General features: G+C 43.9%; 1 protein-coding gene across 1 annotated transcript in view; it reads left to right on the top strand.

Moving 5' to 3' along the window:
- Positions 1 to 24,193, top strand: part of plce1 (phospholipase C, epsilon 1) — a 71,059-nt gene that overhangs the window by 31,010 nt on the left and 15,856 nt on the right. The window contains exons 8-32 of the mRNA XM_053413415.1: positions 8,204 to 8,358; positions 8,797 to 8,964; positions 13,748 to 13,893; positions 13,978 to 14,125; positions 14,251 to 14,361; positions 14,458 to 14,567; positions 14,657 to 14,773; positions 15,983 to 16,111; positions 16,216 to 16,352; positions 17,227 to 17,333; positions 17,751 to 17,875; positions 17,995 to 18,139; positions 18,358 to 18,522; positions 18,620 to 18,734; positions 18,847 to 19,006; positions 19,107 to 19,229; positions 19,986 to 20,122; positions 20,209 to 20,447; positions 20,569 to 20,630; positions 20,839 to 21,004; positions 21,119 to 21,226; positions 21,371 to 21,487; positions 22,328 to 22,486; positions 23,118 to 23,253; positions 23,490 to 23,531. Of these exons, the coding sequence (XP_053269390.1) occupies positions 8,204 to 8,358; positions 8,797 to 8,964; positions 13,748 to 13,893; positions 13,978 to 14,125; positions 14,251 to 14,361; positions 14,458 to 14,567; positions 14,657 to 14,773; positions 15,983 to 16,111; positions 16,216 to 16,352; positions 17,227 to 17,333; positions 17,751 to 17,875; positions 17,995 to 18,139; positions 18,358 to 18,522; positions 18,620 to 18,734; positions 18,847 to 19,006; positions 19,107 to 19,229; positions 19,986 to 20,122; positions 20,209 to 20,447; positions 20,569 to 20,630; positions 20,839 to 21,004; positions 21,119 to 21,226; positions 21,371 to 21,487; positions 22,328 to 22,486; positions 23,118 to 23,253; positions 23,490 to 23,531 (3,327 nt within the window). The remainder of the gene's footprint in view (positions 1 to 8,203; positions 8,359 to 8,796; positions 8,965 to 13,747; positions 13,894 to 13,977; positions 14,126 to 14,250; positions 14,362 to 14,457; positions 14,568 to 14,656; positions 14,774 to 15,982; positions 16,112 to 16,215; positions 16,353 to 17,226; positions 17,334 to 17,750; positions 17,876 to 17,994; positions 18,140 to 18,357; positions 18,523 to 18,619; positions 18,735 to 18,846; positions 19,007 to 19,106; positions 19,230 to 19,985; positions 20,123 to 20,208; positions 20,448 to 20,568; positions 20,631 to 20,838; positions 21,005 to 21,118; positions 21,227 to 21,370; positions 21,488 to 22,327; positions 22,487 to 23,117; positions 23,254 to 23,489; positions 23,532 to 24,193) is intronic.

Here is a 24,193-nt window from a genome sequence, read left to right as displayed (position 1 = left end):
GAAATGATAATTATACTATACCAAATTATAATTTGGAAATGCTGGGTGCTGCGAAACCAGACTGGAAAATGTTAAAAACTCACAAATTGTTAGTAGAAGATACCAATTGCATTAAAATGCATTAAAAGCATGGTAGAATAAAGGAAATCCTCTGTATCCTGGTGAAAATGTCAGTTTTAATGTTCTGAAGATTTCTTTGAATATTTAATAGAGCACGTCTCATTGATGTGAGCTGACATTTATCAGAGCAGATCCTACATTTGACAAACGCTTAAAATTGCTTATAAACCCTTATTACATGTAAATGGCTTTGATCTTGATGATTGTGCAGCGGATGGAGAGGATCAAACAAGGCCTGAATGAGGTAATGGATGATGAAATGATGAAAACAGCCCAAATTTGTCTTTACTCTTCCTGCAACTCTCGTGTGTTTGTGAAAATAATTCCTGTTATCAGCGTGGCCGAATCAGGAATTGCTCTTTTAAACAGTTCACTGGCAGGAAAAACTGGAAGTTACTTGACGAGTGGCCGTGTCCCAAATGCTTTCAAGGATTACCGTGACAATCGCCTGGCCAGCCCTGGTGTATTCTGAAAGTTTTAGTGTGAGTGGCGAGCGGTGGAATGTTTATCTAGATCGTCTCCACGTTCACTTTAATGACCCGAAAGGCTAAAGGACGTTAAAGGGATAGTTCACCCGAAAAATGAAAATTCAGTCATTATCCACACTGTGCCGATGGAGGGGTGGGTGAGGTGATTGAGTCTAAAAATTGGGGTCATAAGCGACCTCTTCTTCAGTCGTAATAAAACAACAGAAAAATCATAACCAGCCTCCATACTGCTCGTGTGGAGGCAACCATCCCTTTAACGACTCACGTCTTTCTGTAACATCCTCATGAATCATCCGGTGTCAGTAGGAGGTCAGGAGGAATGTTGTCAGGAATGATATTCTACAGGTGGAGGTGGCACATGTGTGGGTCAGTGTGTGAGCCTCTGCTAACCTACTGACACCCATGAATGTGTGTGTTGAATGTCAAGTGGCTGAGACAAGGAACAGGTCAAGGTGGCGTGTGTGTGCGTTTGCCGCTTTAAAGACGTGCGGCGGTACTTAGAAGTGGAGAGACCATAAATCATAGCTTAATATACTGGTAATGAAACGCAGTTGTTTTCGTGTTACGTAGTTTTTTCTTTTTTGGAAGGTGTTGACACTGATTCCAAGTCAGCTCAAACACTTTCTCTACTTTTTAACAGTTCATCGATCAAACATTCAGTCAATTAATCTGAGAAATTTGATCAGCAGATCAAACGAGAGGAAAAGAAGTATTTGCAGCAGTAGAAGAATCAATGACTTATTAATTAAGTTATTTAACATTCTTGTTCGCAGAAATGGGCCAGAAGTGAAAGGTTCTAAGTCCTCATGAAGGAAAATAGGGATATTAAATAGTGTATCATACTATAATAATAATAATAATAATAATAATAATAATAATAATAATAAAGTGATATAGATTCTTGAGTTTTGTGGAGAAGGTGGATGTGTTATGCTGGCGTTTATTATTTCGTTTCACTCTCTTTACACATAAAAAAACTGATGTCTTCTGTGGTTTCAACATTTCCTGAAGATTATTTCCTCAAAAGCAAAATTTACCGTAAATCTGAAGAACAAAAAAAAAGCGGGTATCTCATTCATCGACTACCTTCCTTCCAGTACCGGTGTTTTTTTTATTTTCTTCCTTCAGTCTTTCTTTTAAACTTTTCTTCTTCGTCGTGATTGTGCATGTGTGCATGTGTTTACATGGAATATATCGGTTAAAAATACTCTTACACTGCATCCTGACTTCTTAAATGATAGAACATTATATTGTATTTACCCAAAACACAGACGTTACTACAAATTTCCAGTATTTGAGTTTGTAATTTTTTGTATCCTTTACTGTTATTACTCATTTCTGTACTTTATATCTGTGAGTGCATGATGTATGGCTGTGTGTGTGTGTGTTTGTTTGTGCAGTGGGATTGTCTGACTGGTTCAACTCTAGTGCATGGCTGTGAAGTATGTACAGTGTCAGTGAAGGGTGAGAGAGAGACAGACAGAGAGACACAGAGAGAGAGAGAGAGAGAGAGAGAGAGAGAGACTGTATGTGAGACAGAGACATGGTGAGAGAGCAAGGACGGACATTTCGCTGATGAGCCAAAGAAGAGGAGCCAGGTGAGCGAGAGAGAGAGGAAAAGACAGAAGTGCAGGTTGGAGAGCGTTCAAGCTAGAAACGGAGTAAGGGAGAGAGACATAGAGCAGACAGCTGGAGAGAGAGATACTGGGAGAGAGAGAGGTGGAGAGAGAGACAGAAGGAGAGAGAGAGAGAGAGAGAGAGAGAGACAGCAGCTGCAGGAGAGAGGAGACTGGCGGCTCAGATGTGGACGGGTGCAGCTCGCTCAGCCCGGCACTGAACTGTCAGTGTGGGAGGCGGAGTGGCCGGCTGTCTGTCCAGCAAACCATGAAGCCCTCGCACAGAGCGGACTGCAAGCTGATCAGTGAGTAGAAGAGAGAGGAGTCACACTGTGGAGCTGCGTGACGTCCACACTGGGATGAGTGAAATGGAACTGTAACTTAGGACTGGTTTCAATGGCCGCGTCGGAAATACGTCTGTGTGTGCACAAGTGTCTTATTTGATATGCTAATAAGGTGTCTGTTGTTATGCATATCAGAATTCAATGGGGCTTAAATAGTAAATTAATTAAAAAAATCCAAACCATGTGAATATTATGTCTATTAATCTTATATTCCCATGGTTTAGTGTTTTGATTGATTACATATTTTGATTCTTATCATCTTAAAAAGTGCCGGTCCGTTCCTTAGTGATATGAAGTGACCCTTCACCGTCTTGTGTTTTGTTGTGTAGTTGTTGCCACATGCAGGCTCAGTGGTTTCAGGTTGTGTGCTTTGTAACTGTCTTGGCAGGAGTTGTCGTTGGCTTTTGGGGTTTTGACTTGTGCCTCCGCGGAACATTTGGTTGCAGATAAGTTCTGCTGAAGTTTCCCTTATCAATTTTATCTTGGTAATGAGCAATAAGCTCCTATCTGTGGCTCTGTTTTGATTTTTAAATGTAAGAATCAACTGGATGCCCACATTTTACATTTGTGTTAACTTGTCAACACTTTACTCACAGCGGTTAGCTCTCACCATTATCAAACTGCAGGGGGCAGTAGCAAAAACGGTGATTTCATATGAAAATACTTCATGTTTATGGAAAAATGTGACGAATGGTGCAGTTTGAAAAGTGCGTGTAATGAAGTGTCGTGCACTGTGACCCCCTTGATACCACAAATCTGTGTGTGTGACAGTGAAGAATGTCAGGTTCCCTGGGGAAGTTCACATTGAGTTGACCCTGAGTGTATGTTTAGACTCTGAGGACTGTGTGATACACCTGATGGTCAAATACTAAACCACTGAAAATACCCATGTGCCCCATCTGACTTGTCACTCTGGAGATATTTAGTTTCTATTTTGCAAAGTGAAAGTAGAAATTGAATCTGCCTCATTCACAGATCCACTTTGACCTGTTACCTGTAATCGTTACTCACAATGGATTTAACTAGTTGACATATTTTATGCGTTAATTTCCTCTTTACTTCAATCACAAGGAAGATTGTCGGTCTGAATTTGTCTTTTCTCCGATTTTTGTCGTATTTCTACGCTCTGACAAAGACCCATCAGAAGAACATGAGGATTATATTTATTTATTTGATGTCTTCACTGGTTCTCTGTGTGTGTAACAGATTCAATCTCTGATCCGAGAGGAAGAACTCCCTGTGATAAGAGAGGAAGATGTTTATTTCTTCTGTTGGTGCTGCTGTTTGTCTACGTTGTCCTATCTGGTCCGTTTATGTTTTACACTCTTAGTTTGTTTACATGTACTTTTCTATGTACTTTCATTTGGCAGCATCGAATGTTATGCTGCTATTTGTCACAGAACAAAAACCAAGGGACTGTTGCTAAGCTGAAGGCAAACTGTCCGATGTAGCAGTTTGGAATCTGATGACATTTAAAAATTTAGAATTTTGGATGCATGATTTCAAAACTAGTCAAAATACTGAGTTTTCTAGATTCAAGCATAGAGTGATGCTATCATGCAACACTGATAAAGAGACAGATATTAATACTGAGTAGGGAGGTTTAATTTACATTCTTGGACACATCCGGCAACTCTTGATAGTTGAAATGAAATGTATTTTGAATATTCAATAGTTCTAAAGCTCCACTTTATGAACAGTCCTTCAAGTTAAGCCGCACCTGCTCGGCCGCCCTCTATACTTGTTGTTGTCGGCGGCTGGAAGTGTGCCTGTAAACGCTGTGCATGCGTGTGTGTGTGTGTGTGTGTGTGTGTGTGTGTGTGTGTGTGTGTGTGTGTGTGTGTGTGTGTGTGTGTGTGTGTGTGTGTGTGTGTGTGTGTGTGTGTGTGTGTGTGTGTGTGTGTGTGTGTGTGTGTGTGTGTGTGTGTGTGTGTGTGTGTGTGTGCACTCAGAGAGACAGCAGGTCTGTGTTCAAGGTTCCTCTCCTATAGCTGGACTTCATAACTGTGCAGGAAGCCGTGCTCGACCCTGAGCTGGTTATTGGCGGTTTGCTCAGAGTGATTCAACCCAGGCAGATATGTGACAGAACACGACTCTCCTCGTTTCACTTAGATTTTTTTATATATAGAAATAACACAGGAGGATATGTGATAATGGTTGATGTGGTTATCATGCCTGCAGTAAGGGAAGATACTAGAATCAGAGGTTTGGCAAAAAGGTTCCTGACAAACAACCAGACGATGACATTCATCATCTGAGGTATTATCTTTTAACGCCATTTTTCAATTTCAATATGCGTTGGCATGAAATTCACTTGTTGCCAAAGTACAACTATGATATTAAAGACAGTTAAAGAATCATTTTACAATAGTTAATTGGATTAAATAATGGAATAGCAAAACAATCAACAAAATAATATTTACTTTATATATATATAAGTAAATAAACCCTATTTATTCCTGTCTGACCCACAACACATCCTTCTAGCAAGTTTCATGGTCATCTCTCCAGTAGTTTTTGTGTAATCCCGATCACAAATCAAGACAGATGAAATCATTCTGGGCTTCAAAAACATAAAACAATTAAATAAGTAAATAAACAAATATAAATAGAAGCTCTTAGCTGAACATGGTACAATATGTGTTTACAGATTTCTATCTGAAACCCTGCGTCCGTAAAGTGTGAAATTACAGACTTGTCTGATTTCAACACGCAGCAGCTTCAAACCTCTGAACCTTTACACTGTTAGATTAGACATCACACATGAACTACTAATTTCAAACCAGGTATTGTACACACACACACACACACAGACACACACACACACACACACATGCATGCACACACGCACACGCACACACACGTTTCCTGGCTCTGCTTAAAAAGGATGTTCAGCCAATCTGGTCCAAACACACATGCTGACATGAACACAAACACACACAAACACACATACACACACACACGCACACAGACACACACACCACAGGATATTTGTATTCAGCATCATGCATTACAGATGAGTAAACCCTTGCATAAAGAAACCACAGGGACCTCACGCTCAATTAGTCCAGGTTCATGTTCTCTCAGTGTCGCAGCGGGGGGGGCTGCATGTTCAATGTGTTTCAGACCGGTGTTTGTAATCTCAAACAGATCGGGGGGGGTGGTGGTGGGGGTGGGTTTGATTATATTAAATACACTTATCACAATCACTGCAATCAAAGATCTCATCCCTTCCAGTAATCACGCTGCGTGTTTATTTATCAGATTTCCTTTGTCACTGTTGATGTTGTGTATGTTGTTGTGTATTTTGCGTGAAGCTCTGCAGGATGAACTCAGGGATGTGTGAGTCCCACGTTGTAAAGGTTACTGAGTTACTGATGAATACAATTTTTAAATAATATTTTCTTAACCAATAATTCTGACACAAAACAGTGGGCGATGGCAACTATCCTGATTTTGCGGGTATTATAATTTCAAAAGGATTACAAAATATGTAAAGTGTAATCTACCGGCCGATTAGCACATTTCTTTTTGATGGACGTTGCTTTTCTCTTTTCTCCGCATTTGCGTTTAATCAAATTGAGAATCTCTTAAGGTGCTGGTTTGAGCTTTGTCTGCCTGTGTGTGTCTCCCAGTGTGAAAAAGATGAATACATGAATGAATGAGTCTTCTGCATGATCAGGAAATTCATGCGGATTAATTTGAGGGTGTCTCCATTTCCACTTCAAAAGGGAAGCTTGCACAAATCTGTTCAGGGGTAGAGATGAGGACACCGAGTTTGAAGCTTAACATTTAACACAACTCACAGGTATATTGTATTTTCTTGTGCCTGTGTTAAATTGCATGGTGACAATATGTTACTTTCAATATTTTTTTCCACACATTTCATTTATTTATTACATTTTTCATTTGTTGAATCGTTCAAGTTTCCTGTTTCATTTAATGTAACCTTGACACACTGCAGAACATTTAAGAAAGATTAGTGGATTAGTCTGTCTCTGTGAATGTGATCGATGTCTCACCTGCTGCCGAGTGTAAACTGCAAGATTTCCACTCGTCCCTTCCGTCCTCTCTGTCTTCTCTCCGTCCTTCCCTCCCTTCTCTCCTCCGCTCTCACTTTTCTCTCTGTTTCTCCATCTTGTATTTATATTTTGTGCTTGTATGAAAAATGCTTTCTCCTGAAATTCGGCTTTTCCAAGTTTTTTGTTTATTCTGACCTCCCTTCCTCTCTTCTTTTGCTCTTCCTGTCCCCCCCCCCCACGACTGTCTCACACCCGCTTGCACACACACTCACACACACACACACACACACACGCACGGTGCACGCAAGCACACCGTGACTTCATTACAGGAGCCGCGAGGCCGGATAACACAAATCGAACTGTGTAAATAAGCAAGTGTTGTCCCTGCAGAGCAGTCACTGCAGTTGCCATGGCTACCTGTTGCACATCTCAAGGCTTACCAAGGGCAACCTGTCATTGTGTACCTGCGTGTGTGTGGGTGTGCGACTGTCGTACGTGTGCAGATGTCGTAGATTTCTTTGATTTGATGTACAACTCCTTGGATTCATTGTACAGTAGTGAACACATATATTTATAACACTGTAGACAGGGTAACTAACTGCTCTATGACACTTCATTTCCTAACACACATGCAACATCATAGTTTTCACAATTGGCTGATCTAGCTTCAGTCGTTGTGATGCTGCTCCCCTCAGGTTGTCAGTTCTGCATCCGTCAGTGCTGCAGACCTCAGGCCCGACAGACTCAGCTTGTTCAGGCCAGAAACCGAATCCCAGGGACTGAAATAGGATGTGTGAGCTACTGCAGCTGAAATGTAGGTGGAATTCCTCAAAGGGTCCCTCACATGTTTCCTGGAAGAGCTCCAGCGTTGGGTCCCGGCTGTTGGTTCACGTGGCATCCATCCCGACAATGTTCTGTATGTCTACCTGGCAGCTCGGGCACCAGGGTAGAAACCCTCCATTAGTCCTTTGTTAGCAGGGATGAGGAAGGGCATGCCTGAGTGTGTGTGTGTGTGTGTGTGTGTGTGTGTGTGTGTGTGTGTGTGTGTGTGTGTGTGTGTGTGTGTGTGTGTGTGTGTGTGTGTGTGTGTGTGTGTGTGTGTGTGTGTGTGTGTGTGTGTGTGTGTGTGCTTGTGTGAGTGCTTGTGTGAGTGTGTGTTTGTGTAAACAGACAGACTAATGGACCTGAGTGAAATCCAAACAGAGGAACTGGCAGGTGATCAATGCTGTTTACTTGCAGGGGACGATGTGTGCAGGCTTCCTCTGTCTGGTTTAAAGGAGAGAGAGAGAGAGAGAAAGAGAGAGAGAGGTGCAGGTGATTGATGGATCAGGAGACTTGTGACATTCAGGCTCATCCTGAAAAAGTGATTCCATGTTTCATTGAGGCGTAAAGCTTCCCCTCTTGAAGTAAATCATCAGACTAGATAAAGTCTCACTTCTAATTTCTCCTCCATCCCACTCCCCCACTCCCCTCTTTATCACCCCGGTATGAGGAGCGGCACCCCCCCCCCCGCCGTCTTTCTGTACGTGCCAAGAGTTCAACCCATCCCTCCTCCTTCCGTCCAATGCTGATGTCGAATTCACACTCGCTCTTCTCGTCTTTGTCCGTTGCAGAGCGTCAGCTGGCCACCAGTATGACCAGCAGCAGCACTCTCCCTCCCAGCGTCAGCGGGATCAGCAAGGAGCTGACGGAGCTGCGGCACGTCGTGCAGTTCCCTGAGGAGATCGCCTGTCTCCTCACCGAGCAGGAGCAGCAGCTCTACCAGCGGGTACGAGGAAGCTCAGACCATACACAAGGTTGAACAGTCGGGGAAAGAACACGAATTTATGATTTCCAGAAACACACATTTTGATTTGGAATAAGTAAACAACTTTCATTGACCAATCGGGGAAAGATAACACATTCGTCAAGTTCTCCTGCCGTATATTATTATTCTAAGGAGGTTGGATAAACATGATTCAGGTTTTCTAGATTCTGGAAATGGATGATGTGTAGAGTTTGTTTACACTTTAGTAATTCCAGTTTATTTTCAGCCATTAATCTTCTCTCGTCAGTGTAAGAAGAAATACTCACCCCAGCACTGTTTGTGTGTGTTTGTGTGTGTTGTGTGTGTGTGTGTGTGTGTGTGTGTGTGTGTGTGTGTGTGTGTGTGTGTGTGTGTGTGTGTGTGTGTGTGTGTGTGTGTGTGTGTGTGTGTGAACCTCAGGTCTTTCCCCTGGACTACCTCTGCTTCCTCACCCGAGACCTGGGCAGTCCCGAGTCTCAAACTAAACGCCACCCGAGCCTCAAGCCGTCGCTGTCGGCGCCCGCCACGCCTACCCAGAGTGCTCAGCGGTGCAACGCCGTGGAGGACCTGGTGACACGATTCAACGAGGTGAGGAATAAATACCTTGGCTTTTTAATACTCAGCCTTATACAGATACAGAATCTTTCATATTGAATATGGGCACTTATATAGTGCTTCTCTGGTTTCAATACCTCGTGCCCTTGATGACATCATGAGAGGTACAACGCGTGTGTGTTGCAACTTGATGTGAAAGTGAAAGGTTGAAAAGTAATTGTGTTTTTCTTTACGCTGTTGTATTTGCCGTGCGAGTCGTATATCAGCTTATCAGCTCAATGATTGAAGCACACACACACACACACACACACACACATACACACACACACACAAACGCCGTGCACATGCTCACAGTGGTGCGAGTTGGCTAAGCTCACCCTCCCGGGCCTCGTGTCTTTATGGTGAGTGACTTTGAGAATAAACAATCTGCGCTGGTGAGAAAGCGAAGGAGGGATAGAGAGAGAGATGGAGAGCGGTGATGTCACCTTTAAGTTGCGTGCCTTTCGAATCAGCTGCTTCTGATTTGAGTCGGCAAGAGGACGAGGAATAGTTCCCCAAATGTGCATCAGGGCCATATATGGGCACGATGGAGCCAAAAGACCAGGGACAGTGGGGATTCTGCCTGTGAGGAAGCTGATGGAGTCCTCATGTGGATTCAGACCATGACACTGAGAGGATCATCGGTGAAGAGCTTTCTCACTGAAGTGACAGGATTGTCCACAAACCCACTAACACCCAATAACATCTGGATGTTGTCTGTAGTAGAAATCGATGCAATCAGGATTCAAGTGGCTCTGCAGTAGTCACAGGTTTTTGGGCTCTGATTGGCCGTGATGGAAACATGACATCTTGGTGATGGAGCTACTTTCCTGTTAAGACGCTCATTGAACTTCCACGTGTGCAACAGCCATTCTTTCTTTATATCTTGTAAAATGCAACACTGGCAAAAGAAAAACAGAAGAAAAACCATGTATACCTGTTTATTTTGGTGTAAATTTTGTATAATGTACCATAATTTCCTGCTATAATTCAAGCTGAATGATGAATCAATAAATCCCTTTTGCTATTTTGATAATTTATCCATTATTAATGCTACTTTAGCACAAATAAATCATCCATTCCAGCTTCTAAGATGGAAATATTTCCCCTTCTTACAGTCTTGTGTGTTTTTTTTGTCATAGAGATATGTTTTAAACACAGTATACAACAAAGATCCAATAAGATGTTTACATTGAACACGCTGCACCGGTTTCCCTGTTTGTGCAATGTTACTCTATCTGTTCTATCGTCTTGTTTCCTTCCTTAACGCTTGACAGACAGCGTTTTTGTAAATTCAAGTCCAACGTGCTCTAATGGTTCTGATCCCGGTCACTTTTTAAAGCCATGTATGGGAGTGAGGGATCACGGGGGGGGGGGGATGACCCCTTTGTGTCCCTCTGGAGTGTTTAGCTTTGACAGGACCAGTGTGTGCTCATGAGTTGAGTATGTAACAGTTCTCTGTCGACCTCACTTATGTAATTCACGTATCAAGGAGAAACTGACCCCTCGTAGTTCAGCTGAGAACACGAGCTCGGATGGAGACAGACGGACGGACAGAGGCACAGACACACATCAAAGGGGGGGGATCAAGTTGTACCCAGCTCCGGTTCGGTGTGTGTGTGTGTGTGTTTATGTGTGCGCTTGAATTTTTGTCGAGCTGATACATAACAACACATCAGATGAAAGTAAGGCTGTTCTTTAAAGACACTTTTTTATTGTTGTGTGTTTTCTTTCTTCCCTTCTGTTACCCTCTCTCTCTCTCTCTCTCTCTCTCTCTCTCTCTCTCTCTCTCTCTCTCTCTCTCTCTCTCTCTCTCTCTCTCTCTCTTCATATCCTGTCACACACAACACCGAGTCCACACTCTTGCTACCTGCCACATCACAAGAGGTGCCCGCTCGAGAAGCCACTTTGCAGATTCCCCCCGAAACGATTTATGTGGCGATTGTGATTCGACTCGGCTGCTGACTGGGCTCCGAGCATTATGTCGTAATGCTCCGAGGGACTGATAGCAGATTTTTACACAAGGCACGCACATCCTGGCAAGCACAGCGCAGGGGAGTAGAGCAGATAAGAGGCCGCGGGGCAGTGGGGTTGTTTTGTCAGAGAGCCGTATACAGTAGAATCGAGAGTGAGGCCTCTGAAAGTGAAACCCTGCATCCTCTCTGGCTCCGGGGGGGGGATTATCTGAAGCTGACACCCTGCAACTGATCTGAGCACAGTGACAAGTCTAAAGGAATTTCAGACCCTCATTTATAAAATCAGTAAATAAAGAATAAAAAATCTGATTATAAACAAGTTTAAGGGGAACCAGGACACCTGATGGAGTATTTTATCCCATTGGTGTTTTATTCATGCATTTCTTCATATATTTCATTAATTATTTATTTACTTATCTCTTGTCCTTCGCCGGTTCCACTCAACTGCATAATCCATTTTTCAGATGATTGGTGCAACCTCCAGTTGAGTTTTACTGTTCCTCAGTTTGAGTGAATAGAGACGTTACACCAGCGAGGACGGTTTAGAGCAGGGGTTTTCAACTGGTTTTGTCCCAGGGACCACCATTCTGACTAGAAAGTAATCCGCGGCCCACTAATGTGCCTACGTGCGCGTGCCTATGTGTGTGTGTGTGTGTGTGTGTGTGTGTGTGTGTGTGCGTGCGTGCATGTGGATAGAAGGAAGTTATAACATTTGGTTTTCCATGTTGGTTTTACAAATCTAGAATAATCTGTGTAAAAAACGACAAAAACGGTTGATTTTCAGTGCTTAAGAATTGAAAACAAAATTAAAACGCATTTTGTAGGTGTACTGCACCTCAGAACCATATATACATCAATATATAACGTTCATGACTTAAATGTACAGTTACAGTAAAAAAAAATGGACGAGTGCGTAGAGCTTTTCGTAGAGCTGCATGACGTTTGCATCACTCCCTTGGATGGAGCTGTTCAACTTGTTAAGCGCCGCAAAAACATCTGTGAGGTACGCCAGCAAGCCGGTTTCAAGGTTCCCCTCATCACCTTTATATTATTTTAGACATATTTTTCTTATTTTTGATATTTTTCACGATATTCAAGAGTAATCTGGAAACGAATTTCGCGGACCCCCTGCAATGCCGTCACGGACCACCAGGGGGCCGCGGACCCCTGGTTGAAAACCCCTGGTTTAGAGGAAACGGTTTAAGGGATTTGATTTTCACTGTAACCTTCCAAACCCTCGTCCCTCTGACTGAGCTCCTATCGCACTGGAATGCCTAAACTGTCATGTGTTCGCTCATATCGGACCGGGAGGAAATATGAGACCTAACAAACCGTGACACTGTTATTGAAAATCATCACTTTTTTCCTAGTACGACCAAAAATCTTATCAAAAGCTGTAGATTACATTTTGAAGCAGGAGCCTGTGTCTGTACGAGCTCATATCTCGAGCTGTCTGTGTACACTGAGCCTTCGATTGTATATGTAAGTGCCTGAGGTTGATATGTGAGTCTCCGTGGCTTCATACCTAGTGAATGTTAAAAGGTCAGGATTCTGTGAACATAGGGTCTGGTTGCATGTGTTATGTAGGTTTTGTGTACTTGCTTATGTCATAACCCACTTAGAGGTCAAAATAAATAACTAAAGGAAATCGTCAGAATAGTCGTGTCACAATAGAAGCATCCTCAAACTTATGTACCTTATTACATTGTGTGTATGTGTGTGTAATTTTGCATGCATTTGTGTATGCATGTTTGTGTGTGTGTGTGTGGGTGTGTGTCTTTATTTAGTCCCTGTGAAGTCTGTCTGCAGTGGGCTTTACAGATCCTTACATAACCTAGTAATAGATCTCTGGCCCTGGGGGATGTTTTACCGCCTGTAGGGGGTTGATTCACTGTGTGTGTGTGTGTGTGTGTGTGTGTGCGTGTGCGTGTGCGTGTGAGTGTGCTTGTGTGTGTATGTGTGTATGTGAGAATACATTCAGCAGAGAGAGCAAATAGCAGCAAGATTGAAATCTGATCTTTTCCTGTATTTTGAGTGTGTGTGTGTGTGTGTGTGTCTGTGTGTCTGTGTGTCTGTGAGTATGTGTGCGTGCATGTGTGTATGTACATCGCAAAGAATGTGAAAGGAAGCTGACCATGATAAATATCTGCTGTGTGACTTTTGCATGTGCTTGAAGGCAGACGGAGCAAAGGCAGTGTGCAGCTGATATCTGATCTCATTCTCTCGTGTTTGTGTGTGTGTCTGTGTGTGTGTGTGTGTGTGTGGCCAGCTGACGTGCTCCTGTGCATACGTTACCGCTTTAGACACCAGTTGACATACCAGTATTCAAAAGGGACGAAAGGAGTAAGACTACACACAACAGAGATTCAGCTGAGCGTCACTGGGCTGTGGACCAGTGTCCTCTGGTTTGGACGCTCACAGTCACAGTGTTATATACAAACACACTAACACAGTTACATGTCATCCTGTGGTTTGGTGTCAACACTGATGATTCCCATGAACACATTTCCGTGACCAGTTCAAGGTTTATAGAACCTTCTTCCTATCGGGGGCTCATTTGTATTTGTTTTATTTCTTTATGTTTATAACATTTCAATCAATTAATAGTCCAGAAAATTATTTTGATGCAAGTTTCTGTTATGCATCAATATCCAAGATTGCTTTGGATTGATCCTTGGGTCCTGCAGCACCCTCTCATAAAGATGAATGGAAATAGGTTGAGTGGTTTCTGGAGTAATCCTGAAACAAACACAGATGTTTGAGTCTGAATCTAACCTCTGTATGAACCTCTGTATCAACAGGTGAGCTCCTGGGTGACCTGGCTCGTCCTGACTGCAGGCTCCATGGAGGAGAAGAGGGAGGTCTTCTCCTACCTGGTCCACGTCGCTAAGTGCTGCTGGAACATGGGGAACTACAACGGCGTCATGGAGTTCCTGGCAGGACTCAGGTTCTTAAGGAACACGCAGACAACACGCACGTTCCCTCTCCTCTCACACGCATGCAGCCGGCTGACGGTCTCTTTGTCTGCCAGGTCTCGTAAGGTGCTGAAGATGTGGCAGTTCATGGACCAGTCAGACATCGACACCATGAGGAGCTTGAAGGACGCCATGGCTCAGCACGAGTCCTCGTCTGAGTACAAGAAGGTTGTGACCAGGGCTCTGAATATCCCAGGGTGCAAGGTGGGGGTCATGTTCATCCTCGAGTTGCATTAGTTTCATTAAGTTTGTTTGTTCCTGACCCCTGGAGGGACAATAAACAATACAGTCCTCATGTTAAAAGCATGTCTGTGTCCTGTCCACCACAGGTTGTCCCATTCTGTGGGGTTTTCCTGAAGGAGCTGAGTGACGCGTTAGACGGGACAGCAAGCATCATCAGCCTGAAACCACCTGCAGACAAGACAGAGGGCGCTATAGAGGTAACACAGCTGCAGGTTCACACACATCTCTATAGATCTGATCCAGACTGTAAGAATCAGACATTTCCACTTCTCTCTCTCTCTCTCTCTCTCTAGTTTGTGTCCGACTACAGCGGCCAGCACAACTTCATGTCCCGGTCCGGTCCCAACGGTCTGCACGTCCCAGAGAAGGAAGCTACCGTCAGCAACATCCTGCAGATCATCAGGTACACCCCCCCCCCCTCGAAAACACGTCACGTAAAGGCGTCTTATTCAAACGTCCTGCTGACGCATCCTTTTCCTCTGCTCCCTCCAGATCTTGTAATCGCAGCCTGGAAGCCGAGGATCCCGACGAGGCGTCCACCAGTCCCTCGTCCACGGGCCCGTCCCCTGCGTCCAGGAGCAACTCGTTCAGGGACCGCTGCCACAACCAGTCAGTGTTTATTCTCCCCTTCTTTGGATTTACAGTCACAAACAAGTTATTTCAACAGCCCAGCATCACATGACAAACTGTGACTCTGTTAGCCGAGCCCCAATAGTTAAAGTTGCTTATTTAATGGCACAGATATGAAGAAATGTGTCATGGGATTCATCAAACAGTGTAATACATATTAACAATTAAATCTGTTCAGTACATTGAAAGGAAACATAGATATTTTGCAGCAGAGATAAACTGGATCCTCGTTCAATTGCTTATCAAATTCTGAGCTTCATCACATTTTAATTTTAATTTAAATAATTAGTTACAACATTGTATGAAGAAAACGTGTCACTCTCCAAAGCATGGAGTGTGTGGACAGGTTGTTAGCAGATGAACTGATCTTCACTTGAACTCCTGTGTCAGGCCGAGCACAGATAACAGGTTTGTTTCCTGTCGGGCCGGATGGTGCAGAGCTCTGCTGCTTCTCACTTCACCGGCGACTTGATAGAAAACTGATTTGATTTCAAGCTTGTGCTGTGTTGACCGTGCTGAGGAAACCTGGACTGTCTTCTCTTTGTGTTTGAGACGGCTCTCTGTGATTCAGAGTGATGGTTTAGTCCTAGAGCGCAGGATAGCACTACTTGAGTCCTGCTCATCCGCCGGCACTCGGATAGAGATAAATATCATCTTTCTTTCTCAGAGAGGTTTAACAGTTCTATTCCAGTGTTCCTGTTATCTCTCCCAGAGGCATCCTCCTTGTTTCTACTTTTCATTTTGCTCTTCTGAACCCTTGTGTTAAATCTCCTGTCCACGTTTTTTGTTCTTCTCACCCCTCCTCTCCTCCTCCTCTGTCCCACTCTCCCGCTCTGTAGTTCCCACTCGGTTAGGACGCTGCAAGAATCAAACCGTGTCTTGTAAGTGATTCTGAGAGTTTCAGGAGTTTGAGCATTATCCGCTAACCTCACCCAGACCTGCTTTCAGTGGCAGTTTGGGTGGAAACATGTCTAGAAGTCCAATAATGTGCAAATGTGAAAAGAAATGCATGATGCTGTTTATCATACTATAGATGCAGCTCGTTTTCTGGTTTGGAGTAGACCTCAATGCATTTTCCAAATAACTGCCTCCCAGAAAAATCTTAGACACTTAATTTTCCTGTTTTTATTTTTGGCTTTTTTTCCCCCAACCAACCTCATATCGAAAACAACTTCTGTCCATTTTCAGATTCATGGTCGGGGACTTGTCCGACTCAGATGGCGACCTGTCGTCTGAGCCGGTGGGGAAGGAGGTGGAGTTCCAGGGAACAGAGGAAACACACCGAGCTTTCAGCCACGGCACCGAGCTCATTCCCTGGTACGATACACACACAAACACACACACACACAGACACACAGACACACACGTACAGCTAGGCACCACAGACACTTCACACTCTTTTTTCTTCACCTCTCCTATAGGTACGTCTTGTCGCTACAACCAGACGTCCAGCAGTTCCTGCTGCAGGGGGCCACAGTCATCCACTACGACCAGGACAGCCACCTCAGCGCCCGTTGTCTGCTGCGCCTGCAGCCTGACAACACAACCCTCACCTGGGGTAAGATATGACACATTCATCACAGCCGACTCCGTTTGATCCAAAAGACACAATTATCTCCTCTCAGCTACACAACTTTAAAAACACTTGTTATTTATTCTGCCACTGAGTCAATTTCTGTCTGTTGTTGAGATATTTAAACATGATGAATGTGTTTGCATCACAGATAGACGAGCCCCATGTCCTCTCATTATTACGCTTTAAAGGGGACATATTATGCCCATTTTACCACAGTTGATATGGTTCCTTGGGGTCTTAATGAAATGTCTGTAACATATTTTGGTCAAAATACCATAAGGATAATTTAAAACGGCACCCCTTTTACCCTGTCTAAAACAGCCCTCCTCAGATTGACCTGTTTTGAGTGCCCCGCCCCCCCTCAGCGTTAGCTCGCGAGCTAATGCTAGCCGGGGGGAGCCCCTAGGGAGCTAGGGGAGCCGGCTAGCGTTAGCTCGCGAGCTAACCGGGCTGGTGGAGCCCGGCTAGCGTTAGCTCGCTCGTCCAAGGCCATGTAGCGAGACTCCCTACATGGGCATGGTTTAACAATGACGTTTATTTCGGTCCTAATCCCATTCGACGCACTCTAGCATATCGTTTCTGACATAGAGGAACCACAACAAATCACGGGAGTTCGTTTTTTCCAGAGTTTTTTGGACGGTAGACATGCCAGATACCTAAATTAAATGTAGAAGCACTACAAAAGTTGAATTTTCATAATATGTCCAGTTTAAACAAATTCAACAACTGGCATCCGTTTTTGATGTGTTAACCAAATGAGGCATTTTATTTGTAACACACTCACAATCAGATTGACACAGATATTTGTGCCTTCACTACATTTGGAACACGTCATGAACATGTTGACTCTCGGCAGGTAACCCTCAGAGCGGAGGAGCCCCCCCTCCGGAGCAGCCACTGGGATTAGGACAGACGGTGGTGGCGGGACTGGCTGAAGGTCTGCTGGACCTGGGAGTGGTGAAGGTTTGTACATGTCGATTTTATGTCGGCTGCAAAAGTCTTCATCATAGCCCTCAAACCAACGAGCCTCATCCTCAAATCTAGTCTAAACAATTGTACCTGTAAGGAAGTTATGTTTTCATCTGCATTGATTTGTTTATCTGTTAGTTTTCATTTAAAAAAAACTACTGGAGGGATTACAAAGAACCAGGTGGAAGGAGGGGTCAGGAATGGATTTGTAGGGCTGATTGAGGAATTTGTTTTGACTTTCTTTAATATTGTACTTTATTTGTGAATCTAAAAATGGATCTAGAGGAAAAGAAACAGCTTTCTAAGAATACTGCTTTATCCTGAAAGATTAGTAAATACTTTAGTTTCAGAAGCACTTAACAGTCATGGGTGAGACGGCTCATGTAACAATGTGTTCCTTTGAATGTGCAGGCGGTGTTCCTGGGTCACCAGGGGGTGGACGTGCACGCCGTGTGTTTGCAGAACAAGCTGAGTCACATGACGGTGGAGGAGAACGGCCTCAGCCTCCTCTACGGCCTCAGCACCACTGACAACAGGTTCGTTATCAAATCCAGTAGTTTGAACTGTAGTGCATCGATTAAACGATAAACTGTTCAGAAAATGAGGAATCACCTTCAATCAATCCTTTCATTAATCTCTTGACCTCTGGAAATAGGCTCCTGCACTTTGTGGCCCCCAATCACACGGCTCAGGTTCTGCACAAGGGCCTATCAGAGCTGGTGAACGCAACCAGGAAGTTGAAGAAGTTTCCCGACCAGCGGCTGCAGTGGCTGCGGAGGCAATATATCAGTCTGTATCAGGTAAATACAGCCTGGGTGGTGTCTGTCAGCTTTTTCCTTATGTTTCATTATTAATCTTTAACACAATGAGACCAAAACATTTTCAAATCAAGGTCAGTGTCCCCCCTTTTTGGCCATTTTTCAATTCATTTTGTTTTTTTGGATTTGACCCTGAAATTCCTCAAGGGCCTGAAGAAAGAATCAATCAATGTGTTTGCTTTCTTTCTTCCCTCTGTCAGGAGGAGGGCCGGTACGAGGGCCCCACGCTGGCCCAGGCCATCGAGCTGTTCGGGGGCCGCAGGTGGAACATGAGCACCGGTGGAGCGGAGAAAGCTGGAGCCCAGAAAAACAGCCCGCTCAGCATGAACGAGAAGGCCAAGAAGAAGAAGAAGGTCCTCGTCAGGGTCGGTACATGAAGGGTTGAATTTATACATCATGTTAAGTTTAAATACTCATACAGATATAAGGATTTAATGTTTTTATGTTTTTAACCGAACACAGGGAGACAGTGGGGACGCCACAGATGACGAGATGGTTTCCAGGAAAACACGGAGCTGCAAGGAGGGACTGTACCGGAACGGGCTGGAGTCCGACAGCATCGACCAAGAGGATCCAGGTGACACTTTATTATTTTTTAAACAAATAAAGCTTAAAACAAATCCTAATTAAAGAGCTTAACAATCTTTGCATTACATAATTTCCTATAATTTCCTGTTTTATTTCCATAGACGACAACTTCCCTGGACCCTTCTCCCTCTCATCCAATAAGAGCCCGGGATTGCTTGCCTCTTCCTCGTCCTCCTCCTCTTCCTCCAGCATGGCGGGGTCCAACCCGTCCCGTCCACAATCCTCTCCGGTCCTTTCAGGAACCGTCAAGTCGCAGCCAGGGTATGTACCGCGTATAAGAGGACAGGGAGTGTGATACTTTGACCCCACAGGCATTGATTTCGGGCTCATCCATTGTTTCTCTTCTCTGTGTGGGCTGTAGGACGTGGAGCAGCCGGTCGTGGCACGGCCGAGGAAAAGGCTGTTTCCGAGGGTTCCAGAACCTCATGATTTCTGACAGCACCATGAGCTTCATCGAGTTTGTTGAGCTCTTCAAATCATTCAGGTACACGACAAAAAATATCTGTTCACACATCACGTTTTGATTCTTGGACGTCTCTGTGTTATCGAGCCAAACTTCAACCATCAAACTTCCTCATCGTTGAGCATCAAACACATTTTTCTGGTTATATGTAATTTCTAATATATTTAGCTGTGGCCCGAAGCCTTGATATATGTCCTGATCATTTCAGCATTTTTCCCCATTTCACTCCCTCAGATATAATTGTTTTATCAAAAGATCTCAAAAGACGACGAGATCAAACAAATTCATCAGATGTTTCTCAAGTTGATAACGTCCAGGATAATCTCCAAGTATTCTTCTCTGTATGTTATTTAACTTCTGTAATATTTTTCCATGTCAAATCAAAGGAAACACTGTTTTGCTTTGATAAGAAGGAGATTGTTCTCATACCAGTACTCCTACATTTTTAGAATGTGGACTATTTGCTCATCGGCAGCCCAGACGTTTGTTTTTTAGATTCCACACTCAACAGAACAACGTCTCAAAAACCTTTAGACCATAAAGACGACAGACGGAGTTCATGAAGTGTTCAATATGAATCAAACACAAAGAGAAGAATGACCGGATTGCCTTGGAAAAGAAACAAGAAATATACGTTTTCATTTTATCAAACCAGAGAAATTAAACTTTTTCTAATCTGCTCTGTCTGCAAATCTAAATACACAGTAATAAACAATAATTCAGCACATTTGTATTTGTGGCATTTGCTTAAACCCCGTGAATCATGTCCCTGCACAGTATCCGGAGCAGGAAGGACCTGAAGGAGCTGTTTGACACCTTCGCTGTCCCCTGCAGTCGATCGAGTCCAGAATCCGCTCCTCTCTACACCAACCTCAGGATAGACGACAGAGACACTGGGCTGCAGCCGGACCTTGGTATCAGACAAAAAACTTGTACTAAAACATTATACTTCAGTTCCTCTGTCCTGGTCTCACTAAATCTCTCCTCCCCTCCTCTCCAGACTTACTGACCCGCAACGGCTCTGATCTCGGCCTGTTCATCCGGACCAGGCAGCAGATGTCGGACAACCAGAAGCAGATCTCGGACGCCATCGCGGCAGCCAGCATCGTGACCAACGGGACGGGCGTGGAGAACGCATCACTGGGTGTACTGGGATTGGCCATCCCCCAGCTCAATGACTTTTTGGTCAACTGTCAGAGAGATCACCTGAGCTACGACGAGATCCTCAGCATTATACAGGTAGAGGGCGGGGCCTAGAGGGGGGGGGGGGGGGGGGGACGATGTCACATTGTATTAACTGGAAATGGATGAAGAGCTTGTGATGAACTAACGATTATTGTTTTTTGCTTTTCTCTTGCAGAAATTTGAGCCCTCGTCAAGCATGAGGCAAATGGGCTGGATGTCCTTTGAAGGTTTTGCAAGGTAAAGGATGAATTTTCATATTTCAAAATACATTGCATAATAAAATCAGCGCTGAAAAAGTTAAATACTGAATTAGGAAAAAGTGGCAAATTAAGGAACGTATATTTCAAATTCACTGTCGTTAATAAAGATCTTAAATCAGGATTTGTAATCCGTGTGACATCATCAGGTATTGTTATCTAAGCTCATAGTTCTCTGTTCGTCCCAGATACCTGATGGACAAGGACAACGTTGCGTCTCGGAATGAAGAATCTCAAATGAACCCGGAGGAGCTGCAGTATCCTCTGTCCTACTACTACATCGAGTCCTCTCACAACACGTACCTGACGGGTCACCAGCTGAAGGGAGAGTCCTCTGTGGAGCTGTACAGTCAGGTGAGTCAGACCAGCAGTTTCTGTGTTGGTACCCAGAGGTTTTGAGATATTATAATATTCATAAATTCAGTTTTTAAGAGTTTATCTCAAGTCGTGTGTGTGTTGGTCCCTCAGGTGCTGCTGCAAGGCTGCAGGAGCGTTGAGTTGGACTGCTGGGATGGAGATGACGGCATGCCGGTTATTTACCACGGACACACACTCACCACTAAAATACCCTTCAAGGTCAGAAAATGCATATGAATAATTGAATTCAGGAAAGAGTTGGACCGTTGCCCGTGTTACATTTAAAGCTGTACCTAAAAATAAACCTCTTTAGTTTGGTTTCATCAGAGTTTCTAGATTAAAATCTCTCCCATGCTCCTCCAGGATGTGGTGGAAGCCATCAACCGGGCTGCGTTCGTCATTTCGGACATGCCCGTCGTCCTGTCCATCGAGAACCACTGCTCGCTGCCTCAGCAACGCAAGATGGCGGAGATCTTCAAGGTATGTTTCCATTCACCCGTCAAAACATCATGCATGATGCTTATGAAGAGGGGCGAAGTGTAAAAAGGCAACTGTCCAGGTCAGATGATTCTAAAACACGATGGACACAAACCTGGAAGAAGACAAATATCTCAGGGTGACAAAGAGGAGCCGGACACGTAGAAGATGAAGAGGCCAACTTGGAAAACCCACAAGATTTAAGAGAATTTTAATGTTTTGGTGAACTATCAATTAAGTCTAAAAACAGCTGTGAAGAGAAAACCAACCATCCATGTTCACATTAACACCTAAAGCCACTAATGAGATAAAGATGGAAATCGCCTTTGAGCATTTTAACACAAAATCTACACAAATGAAACCAGGAAAATGCTTCTGTCTCCTTGAGCGAGAGTAGAACTACGTTTATGTTCTCGTTTCTTGACCAGATTCTCTCAGCTGCTCCGGGCATTGACGCTGGCAGACGTCCAGTCAGACGCTCGCTTTCTTTTTTTTTTATCTTAAAGTCTACAACAACTTGTCTTTTGAGTTGTGTACTCAAGGCCGCACATATCTGGGCACCGGGCAGATACATCACAGAATATCATGGTGCTTTCATCTTAGAAAACTTCCCAGCAATTCATCCGTCCTCCCCGGAGACCGGCTTCTGAGTGGCTTGATAAAGACAAGTCTTTCATGTTCAGACAGCTTGATGCCTGCGGGCAGCTTATGTCAACCGAGGGCTTGTTTATTTCTTTTTTTATGTTGTTTTCTGTTGATAAAAAGCACTTTCATTTTGTTCTACTTGCTGTGGAACCCTTCAGCAGACTTGTCCTCTCACTTGTCTCCGTCCTGTCCCACAAGACGGTGTTCGGGGAACGTCTGGTGACGCGCTTCCTCTTCGAGAGCGACTTCAGCGACGACCCTCACCTGCCGTCGCCGCTGCAGCTGCGGGGGAGGATCCTCCTGAAGAACAAGAAGCTGAAAGCCCACCAGGCCCCGGTGGACATCCTCAAACAGAAGGTGAAGAGAGGAGAGACAATTTGTTTCCACGCATGCAACGGCTACACGTCCTCCCACTACCAGGAAAGCATCAAATATCTAATCAAAGCCAAACTTACAGGACATTTAACATTTGAACAAATAACAACTCCCTAAAATGTCAGAATCTTTGAGAAAAAAGTATTTGACGTGTATTATGACTTATTAATTTTGCTCCATGTCCTATCCACTAACACGGAGAGGCAAGATTTATGACCTATACCGCAGCCAGCCACCAGGGGAGCGATCAAGACGCTTTGGCCTCACTTTTGGGGAGCCATTATGCCGTCCATCTTTAAGTACAGTCTGTGGTCCACAACCACAAGTATATGAACTTGTACATAATTCATATTTGATGTCCTATAATGGTGCTTTCAGGATGCACGAGTACATAGAGTATTTAGTACGTTCGTCAGAGTGCTGTCACTCATTAATAATGGATGTTAACGAGCTCAAATGTAAACCTCATCACATTATTTTGTTTACTTCAGCACACACACACACACATACACACACTCTATAGACAGTCAGCAGATAAGACACTGCATATTGTCAGGTAATCAATAGATCTTTGTGAATATTAGTTTATCTCAAACATCTTTCCTTTCCTCAGGCTCACCAGCTCGCCCACATGCAGGCTCAGGCCAGCAACGGCTCCCCGGGGGTCACATCACCTGGGAGCCACGCCAACGAGGAGGAGGAAGAGGAAGAAGACGAGTACGACTACGACTATGAGTCTCTATCAGATGGTAAGGACGAAGGTAACTGGATTCGTAACAGCGCCACATTTTTAATTTCACATCAAAATCAACATGACACTGAACTAACGGGGTCATATCGATCATATGCACACTCTTATCTTGATTCATCTTCTGTTAGTTTTGATTGTTTCTCTTTTTTCTTTTTTTTTCCACCACGAGTCTCTATTCATGTTTTCACTCCCCCTCCTATTTTATCTTTCCCCCTTTAACCCGATCCCACTTAGCTGATGTCCTCACAGCCTCTACTGCCTCCTATGGCCTGGAAGGTAAATGCACAGCTCGGATGCGCTTCCCCCAGTACCAGTGTTTCCCTCTAACTTCGTTTTGCAGTGGTAGTAGATGGTCACTAACTAAATATATAATCTATAGTGTATTATGATTACTTTACATTGACATTCGGATTTTTTAAAGTGTATTACTGTCCGTTTGCTGTAGTTTTCTACCGCTGCAGGATAATAAAAGAGGAAACACTGGTGTGTGGATGTTTGCTACTGATCTGCATCGCTGCTGTGAGCCGACTCTTGTCTGTACCTGTATGAGCTGCTGGCTCCCTGCTGTGTGAATGGACAGAATCAGGTGCTGTTTGCTATCAAGACTGAGATATTACAAATCGTTTCATATGCAGAAAATGATAAAAACCTTAAATAAGTCAATTTTTAATCCAAAATTTAAATTTAATCCATTTGATAGCAAAAAGAAAATGTTGAGGAGGTTGTGTTGTTTGATGGCTCTTAAAATATGATGGCTCTCAATCTTAAAAATAATAACCTCATTTAATCAATATGCTAAGTCCTGTGTTTAGCAAGATAAACACAATCATGTGTGTTCTTCAGACATTTAAACAACAGCAGAGAAGTGAAGTTCTCCTCTGTTATCCCTTTAATTCATAATGACTTATGGGGCCATCCATCATATTTATCACTGCTGG

Source organism: Pleuronectes platessa, chromosome 21, assembly GCF_947347685.1.
Source record: "Pleuronectes platessa chromosome 21, fPlePla1.1, whole genome shotgun sequence".
NCBI classification, from domain to species: Eukaryota; Metazoa; Chordata; class Actinopteri; order Pleuronectiformes; family Pleuronectidae; genus Pleuronectes; species Pleuronectes platessa.
The sequence above is the reverse complement of the archived record's forward strand: the minus strand, read 5'-3'. Positions and strand labels throughout refer to the sequence as shown.